Source organism: Chrysochloris asiatica, unplaced genomic scaffold (genome assembly GCF_000296735.1).
Source record: "Chrysochloris asiatica unplaced genomic scaffold, ChrAsi1.0 scaffold00160, whole genome shotgun sequence".
Classification (NCBI taxonomy): Eukaryota; Metazoa; Chordata; class Mammalia; order Afrosoricida; family Chrysochloridae; genus Chrysochloris; species Chrysochloris asiatica.
In genome coordinates, this window is record NW_006408678.1 from 6,544,951 (window position 1) to 6,553,787 (window position 8,837).

Below are 8,837 nucleotides of genomic sequence, written 5' to 3' on the forward strand. Positions count from 1 at the left end.
AGGCGTTCTGCTCCCGTAAAGATTTACAGCCTCGGAAACCCTGTACAGGGTCGCTATGGGTCGGAACCGACTCGACGGCACTTAGCAACAACAAAAATAAAGATTTACAACCTTGGAAACCCTATCAAGGTTGCCATGGGTCAGAATCAACTTATCAACACTTAATGCCACCACCAATAACATTGTTGGGCACACAGAAGGGTCATGGCACGGGTCCTTTAATGTGAAATCCTTCCCAGTACCAAGGGAACTGGATTTGCTTTAGCATTGCTCAAGTCTTCACAATCTGCTTGTGCTAGAGAAGTGTGCTCTTGTGGCAGAAAGTTTTGTGATATTTCTACTGAAAATCTATCCAGTTCAGTCAGTTTCACTAACTCACTCTCATCCAAAGATAGAACCTTGGTGTCGAAGGCTAGGAGACATTGGTTTGATACATGGCTCTATTTAAGCCTATTCTGTAATGATTCCTTTTTCTTTTGGTTCTTACATGACTACAGTGTTAATTCACATTAGATATTCTATCATTAAAAAATAACTGGCTTGAATATATTGTGGAGTTCTGGATAAGCATTAGACTCCTAACTGAAAGGTTGACTATTCAAACCACTGTAGAAGAAAAGGCTTTCTGCTCCTGTAAAGATTTTGGATATCTGATACAGGCTCCCTATGAGTTGGAACCGACTCAATAGCCTTGGGTTAGTTTTGCTGTTGTTGCCAATAAGTGCCATTGAATCAGTTATGAATAATAGTGAGCCTGTATAGGAGTCCTGGTGTGGCTCTGTGGGCTAGTGCATCAGACTGCAAAGTAGGTGGTTCAAGCTCACCAGCTGCTCCTTGGAAACCCTATGCAGGGACGCTATGGGTCGGAACCGACTCAACAGCACTTAACAACAACAACAACATAGGTTTTCCAAGGAGTGTCTATTGGGTTTGAACTGTCAACCTTACGATTAACAATCCAATGCTTATCTTACAGTGCCATACCAGGACTCCCATGTTTGGTTTGGGGTTTGGTTAATTCATTGTAATTAAAATGTCACAATTTTAAATAAAAATGAAAGCTGATATTCCTTCTCTCTTCTAGTGGATATATATAAATATATAAAATCCTTGAGATCTCAGATTTACGTTCTAACATTTGAAATATGAAAATAAATCATAGTATGAGAACTATGTTCAACTACTTTGAGAATTTTACCTTGCAGCAAACAGATGCTAGAAATCCCAGGCTCTATTTCTGTTTGGGGCCTTGGGGTATGGCACTGGAGGATCAGGACTGGACTATGAACCACAAGGTTGGCAGTTCAAACCTACCTGCTGCTCCATGGAAACCCTATACAGTGTTGTTGTGAGTTGGAGCTGACTTGACAGCACTTAACAACAACAATAACATTTCTGCTTGGTTTTAAGACATTAAAGCCAATAAACAAGGACAATAAGACACATCAGGGAGATATATGAATGGAAATAACCCTTCTCTAAATATGTTCCTGGAGTCCTGGTGTGGCGCTGTGGGCAAATGCGTCAGACTGCAAAGTCATTTGAACTGCAAGGTCAGTGGTTCAACCCCAGCAGCTGCTCCTTGGAAACCCTGTTCAGGGTCGCTATGGGTTGGAATCAACTCGATGGCACTCAACAACAACAAATATGTTCCGAGTTCCTCTCTTTGTCTTCATAATGCAGCTGATTCTTTTGTCTTTCACTTTCCATAGCTCATTAAAAGCTAAATATTAAAATCAGTAGTAGTTGGCCTAATTTCTTTCTTTGAGTTTGGTCTTATGAGAAAAAAATTACAAATAAATACTTAATCCTTTTTCTCTTTCGGACAATCCTTGGTACATAATTTCCCTACCTCCTGTAAGATTCTGTTAGTGACCCCTCCCACATCTTGGCATTTATTATTTCCAATTAATACTTTATTTTACTCATATACAACAAATGAATATCAGTTTTTCTTGGGCAATAGGGAAAGTAAGAATTTTCATTGTGAAGTATACGTAAATGAATCCTTTTAAATATGCAATTCACACAAAATATTTTCTAATCCCTGTGGGATAAATAAAGAAGCACTGGTAGTACTGTAGGAAAAGTACTGGATTGCTAACGGCAAGGTTGGCAGTTCAAATCCAGAAGCTGCTCCTCGAGATAAATGAGGCTTTCTGCTCCCATAAAGATTTACAGCCTCAGAAGCCCTAGGCGGGGTCACTATGAATCTGAATCGACTTGATGGCTGTAAGTTTTAGTTTTTGATTTGGGCTAAATATCAATGTTTATGTTTGTACATATTTATGACCTTTTGGTTCAATTTTAAAATAGATGACAATTGAAGATAGATCACATTTTCATAAAATTTCTTAAACTTGGTCTTATGGAAGCAGGATTTTAAAGCTTTCCTGGATTTACCACTGAACGCTGGCTTCTGAAGGGAACTTATCCTCTTGTGTCACTGATACCTGTGGTCTGTCTGGTTGTTCAGGCCATTCCCAGGGCCTCTACAAATGGCACCCTTTTCAAGTGAAAATGCCACTTGGAGAATGCTTTTTTCTCACAGGTATCTGAAATATCTATCTGCTAAGGAGTGAATGAGCTAGAAAACTTCACAAGAAGCCATGAAATCATTATTGGCCATGGACACTTACGTGCATTTTCTAAACATTCGAAGGTTTTTCTTCTCTAATAACTTTCCAGTCTGCATTTCAGCTTTATTTGTTGCTAGAGAGGAGTGCATTTGAGTGACAGGAAGCAGCAAAGCAAGTGGGGAGAAATACATGTACACCTACCTGAAAGGCATCCTTACATTCATTTGTTCTGCATATCTTCCAAGGACTTCCCATGGGGCATGTAACTTCACAAAGATAATATCACTATTTATTAGAGAGGACTGAAATAGAAAAGAGAAACTAAATTGAAAAGTATATCCAAGTCTCCTCTGGTTTAAACTGAGTTGAAACTTAGAACATATGGACTTCTATCACATTTAAGATTTGGATTGAATTATAGTGCCAAAATTAGGTTTAAGTCCAAATCCCTGTGCCTAACTCAATCATATTTACATGAAACTAAGCTGAGGGATATGCTCTAGCTGGGGTTGATAAATTTGCACTATAGGGACTTGTTTGTAAACGGCAAATGATGATAGGGATTTTATTTTGCTATGTTAATGAGGATAATCCAGAATAGGGAGGATCTTAAATCTATTCACTTCCTATGGTGTCTTATAAAAGGAGCAGGCCACAAAGATGAACACACAGGATGAAGACTAATACCACCTGAGAACAGACTATAAGGAAAAGAACTCCAAGGATGTTAGCCATCAGAAGCCAGGAAAGAGGCCCTCCGAAGGAACCAATATGGAAGAGACTATGATTTGAACTTTCATTCTCCCAGGATGGTGAGAGAATAAATTGCTGGTCTTTAAAGCCACTTACTTGTGGTATTTTGTTTTTGCTATGCCGGCACTAGGAATAACCCAGGTCTTGAAGTGTACATATATTCACTCAACAAATACCCTACTGTGTGCCAGACACCGAAGACCCAGCTGCAAACAAAATAAATAAAAATAGAACTAATACTCTTTTAAAAAAAAAGAGAGAGGCATAGGCAAAACAAGTTTTACAACAAGAGAGGGATAAATTCAGATAGTGACAAGTGTTATGTAGATGGTAAGGTCACAAGAGAAAGCGTTATGGGGAGGGGGTGCCCTGTACTTTGGAGAAGGGTGAGGAGAAGCTGCTCTCTGGAAGTGCTATTTGAGGTGCATTAAGAGTCTGGGATGGGTGTTCTGGCACTCAGGCCCTAAAACGGGACATTGTTCACTATATTTGAAGGACAGAAAGGAAAGCAGAGTGGCTGGGAAGTGTTAGGAATGACAAAGAGTGGCATGAGAAGAGAATGAACAGGTGCAGCTGTTTTTAAAAAAGAAAACAGAAACTTTATTGTGAATTGAGTGAAGATTTACTGAGCAGAGTATCAGTTTTACATTCAACAAACCATAGACTTTATTTCACCTCAATTATAACAAGCACCTCCAAGTAACAGCAGTTATTCCACTTTCTCCCTGTGGTTCTTATTTCCAGTCCACCCTGCTGCCCAACCCTTCTGAACTTTGTCCTTAGGTAAATGTTGCCCTTTTTATCTTGAATGGCTGACCATTCCATGGTGAACATACCTTACTACTGTTGTTGTCTCCCCTCTATACCTAGCAACCATTTGGCTGATAATTGAATCAATAATGTGAGTTTCCGGAGGCCTGGTATGGCACTGGAGGATAAGCACTGGACCACAGGCCAGTTTGAACTGTAAAGCTGGTGGTTCAAACTCACCAGTCGCTCCTCGGAAACCCTATACAAGGTCGCTCTGAGTTGGAACTGACTCGATAGCAGTTCACAACAACAGGATGAATTCTGTACCAGATTTGAAGGGTGGCCAAGTGCTACAGTCTTGGGTTCCTCCAGTCTCTTTCTGATCGGTAAGGCTCATCTTTTTATAATTTTAAGTTTTGTTCCACAATTTCTCCCACTCTCTGTGCAAGACCTTCTAATGTGATCCCTTTCCGAGCAGTTGGTAGTGGCAGCTGGGCACCATCTAGTTCTTCTGGTCTCAGAGTTTGTAGATTGACTGAACAGGAACAGCTCTTTTCAGGCTACAATTAGGTAGCTGGAATTTATTCTAGGAACACTGGGAAGGCATCATGATTGTTTGAAGTTCACACTAGCTGCTATGCACAGGCTGAAATGATGTTCTATCTTCCAGCCTGAGATAAGGTATCTATAGCATAGTGCATGGCAGAGAGGAAGCAGACAGCCGACATTTGCCTGGTTCATGAACATGGCTAGAGTACACTGCAAGAAAGAGATGGCTAGATGCTCTTGCAATAATTCTGGCAAACTATATTATCTATTGAAAAGCAAGTGACAATCTTTTCCAAAGCACACATACACACACAAATGTTCAACAGTACGCTGCAAGATCATTGCATTGTAAGAAATCAGTGCATAGTTAATGCACTTGTTTGTTAACTGAATAGTCGGAGGTTCAAGTACAGCCAGAGGCATCTTGGGAGAAAGGCCTGATGATCTTCTTGTGAAAAATCAGCTGTTGAAAGTCCCATGAATCACAGTTCTATTCTAACATAGTCACCTGGTGTTGGAATAGACTTGGCAGTCACTGGATGTTTTTTGTATTGTTGTTTTTTTCTTAAGATTTCTTAATAACAATCTACAATAACCATCGTGTTCTTTTACCTTCCTATGAGAGACAGCGTAAAACTGCACAGTACAGAAAGATAATGTATGAGATGTGATTTATTCAAAGAATCTGAGAGCCCAAATCTTGATTTAGACTAGTACACATAACTCTTAGAGTATACTGTCTCCATGGGACTACTGTGATTGTAAATTTTATAGGAAATAATCTAGCAGAAGAATAATCACTTTATTGAGCTCTCATGAATATATAAAACTCTTAAAGTGAATCTATTAAAACATTCCACTTAGGGCACATGTTAAATGTCCCATGCTGTGTGTGAAAAAGCCAACTCATTTTCTGAACACAGGCAGAATCAACTGTATAAACTCTCAGCTGTTTTGATTCATTTAGCATAGTAAAACTTTATGTTATTATTGCAATAATAATAATAATAATACCATCAATTTCTATTTGTGGCACTTTCAAAGCTCTTTTACTTGTTATCCTGTGATTTTCCACACAAACCTTGTGAAAGAAGCTTTTCTTTATTTCTCAGAGGAGGAGGAGAGAGAGGGCCAAGTAATTTGCTCACAGTCCAAGTGAAAGTTTATCATGGACAGAGCTGACTCCACACCTGCGTCCCCTGACTCCCTCTTCAACTTCATCTAATAAACTCTGAGGCTTCAATAAATTTACAGCTTTGCTTAGGGTACATACATACATACCAGTTGCCATATCCACCAAGTTGCTTGAGATATGTGCATTTAAAAGGCAAATGCTCCAAATTGTTTTCTTTTCAGTTTATTTAAACTAATCTTAAGATAATTTCATATTTTATAAGAACAAAAACAAAAAGGTACTCCATACTGTACAGCAAAATTAAGCTACTAATGATCTGAGAGCTTAGAGGAGAATATTAAAAGTTATATTTTGATGATCTCAAGAAAAGTATTAGCTGGATTCCCTTGAGCAATGATGAATGTCTGTTCCTGAGTTATAGTGTGTGTGTGCCCTTTTTATATACTTAAGAGAGAAGATTTAACATATGAGACTTATTATTCATATTTGATTTCTCCAGAAGGAATTGAGAAGGCCTGACCTACTACTTGTTACAGAAGACATTTGGAACTTCAGCTCTGGAAAATAAATGTGAAACAGATGATTGCTAATTATATGGCCCATAAATCACTCTTTACTCCTGAATGCTACTGTTTCTAAATAGGTTTTTGTCTCATTATCAAGTATTCTCTTCCACATAAATCCAAGTGTGCAAGTGCCAAAGAGAAGAGAAATGAAAATGATGTCAATGAAACATAGAGTTGTTTCACTAAGATAGTGCAATAATAATCCCTTAGGTTAGAACTTTGGGGAGAAGAAAAATGATCATTTAAAGGAGTGTGGAAGAATATATTTACAAGAATGATTGGTAGAATTAAGAAGTAGCATGGAAACTCCTGGAAGTAGAAACACGTAAGATTCACAGATAGCATGCCTCATTTCTTCATTCAATAAGAACACCTTCTATTAGATGCTAGATGCTAGGAATGCAAAGTACTATTAATCTTGGTCCTTGCCTTGGCATGTCACAATGCAGTAAGGGAAGGTTAGATATGTCAGTAGAAAGGCAAAAGAAGATGACATGTCATGTCTGATCCAAGACCTTCATCTCTCAAATCTGTCTGCCTCCATATCTCATGACTCCTGACACTATTTTCCGAGAAGGGAATATTGAGGGAGAATCAGCTGGGAGAGTGGAGGCACAAAGATAAATCATGAATTCAATATTGGAAATGTTAGGTTTGAGATCCTGTGAGAAGATGGCATGTGGGTATTTGGGTAAACAAGTTTGGAGCTGAGGGAAACAGTCTGGGAGAGAGATACAAGGTAAGCAAGACCAGGATACAGATAGTATTTAAAATCATGGGATTGGAAGAGGTCACTCCAGAGAGAGCACAAACATGGAGCCACATGAGCAGCTGAACCATAGAGGTTAGTTAGCAATTCTGAGGTCAAACAACATGAATCCACGTCCTGGTCTTACCTCTTACCAATTCTGTGGTCTTGGGAAAGCTATTTAACCTCTCTGTGCCTTAGTTTGTGCACCTGTAATATGAAAAGTGATAGCAATACCTGCTTCATTTAACTGTACTATTGAGACAACACAGGTGAAGTACCCACAGAACATTGCACAATATGTTAGCTGTCATTTTCTCCATGAAGGACCACATCTGACTGATGGTGGTGGTAAGAACTCAGCACTCTTACTCATTGAAGTTGCAATCTAGAAAGGGGACAAATAAGGAACTAATGTCTTAGAAGGATTTCCTTGGTCTTTGACTACAAGGCCCAACCAGAAGAACTGTCAGGATCTAAGACCGTAATTCCCGTCTCCTATTTCTTCAGAGCCCTCAAATCAAAGATTCATCTATGGGAATTTATTTATTCAACAACTTTCATTAAGTGATTACGATGTGCCAGGTAGAAACAATGCTGGAGATTGCATGATAGAATTTTGCAAGACTAATGACTTCTTGATTGCAAATAACCTTTTCCAAAAACAAAGGCAATTGTACATGTGGATATCACCAGATGGAATCAATTGACAACATCAGCCAAAAAAAGGCTAGGGGTCTACTGTACAACAGATCATCAGTTACTTACATGCAAATTCAGACTGAAGCAGAATAAATTCAAACAAGTCCATGATACTCAAAATTATGATCTTGAGTACATCCTGTATGAATTTAGAGACCATCTCAAGAACAGATTTGATGCTTTAGATCAGGGATGGGGAACATTTTTTATGCCAAAATTTATAACATCATTCATGGACATACAAAATTATCAGTTAAAAAATTAGCCTGCTATATTTGGTCAAACATTTAATTAATTCACCCCTAATAGAGCCCTGGTGTGATGCTGTGGGCTAATGCGCTGGATTACAAAGTTGTTTGAACCACAAGGTCAGTGGTTCAAGCTCAACAGACATTCCTTGGAAACCCTATACAAGATGGATATGGGTCAGAACCATCTCATTGGCACTTAACAACAACAACAACAATTATGATGACTGTAACTAGAGCCTTGGCAAGGCCAGGCCAAATTATTTTGTGGGTGTTACATGACCTGCGGGCCAAACGTTCCCCATTCCTGCTTTAGACACTAATGCCCAAAGATCAGAGGAGTTGTGGGATGACATGAAGAAAAGAAAAGATCATTAAAAAGAATACTATGGATATCAGAAGAGAATCTGAAATTTGCTCTTGAATGTAGAGAAGCTAAAGTAGCTGGAAGAAATGATGAAGTAAGAGAGTTGACCAAAAAAATTTCAAAGGGTAGCATGAGAAGACACAGTATCATAATGAAATGTGCAAAGATCTAGAGTTAGAAAACCAAAAGTGAAGAACACACTTAAAGAATGAAGAAAAATATCAAGCTTCCACTTGAAATATTGAAGGATTATATGAGCAAAGTATTGAATGATGCAGGAAGCATTAAAAGAAGATCGAACAAATACCGAGTCACTTTACCAAAAACAAAAATGTTCAACCATTTCAACCGGTAGCATATAATCAAAAACTGATGATAATGAAGGAAGAAGTCCAAGGTGCATTGAAGGGACTGGCAAAGAACAAAGCACCAGGAACTGA

At 38.6% G+C, this 8,837-nt stretch overlaps 1 protein-coding gene across 4 annotated transcripts in view; it reads right to left on the reverse strand.

Moving 5' to 3' along the window:
- The window catches only part of ANO4 (anoctamin 4), a 607,193-nt gene that overhangs the window by 212,483 nt on the left and 385,873 nt on the right, over nucleotides 1–8,837 (reverse strand). For all 4 annotated transcript variants that reach the window (XM_006871106.1, XM_006871104.1, XM_006871105.1 and 1 more), the window contains one exon: nucleotides 2,781–2,881. In XM_006871106.1, the coding sequence (XP_006871168.1) occupies nucleotides 2,781–2,881 (101 nt within the window). The remainder of the gene's footprint in view (nucleotides 1–2,780; nucleotides 2,882–8,837) is intronic.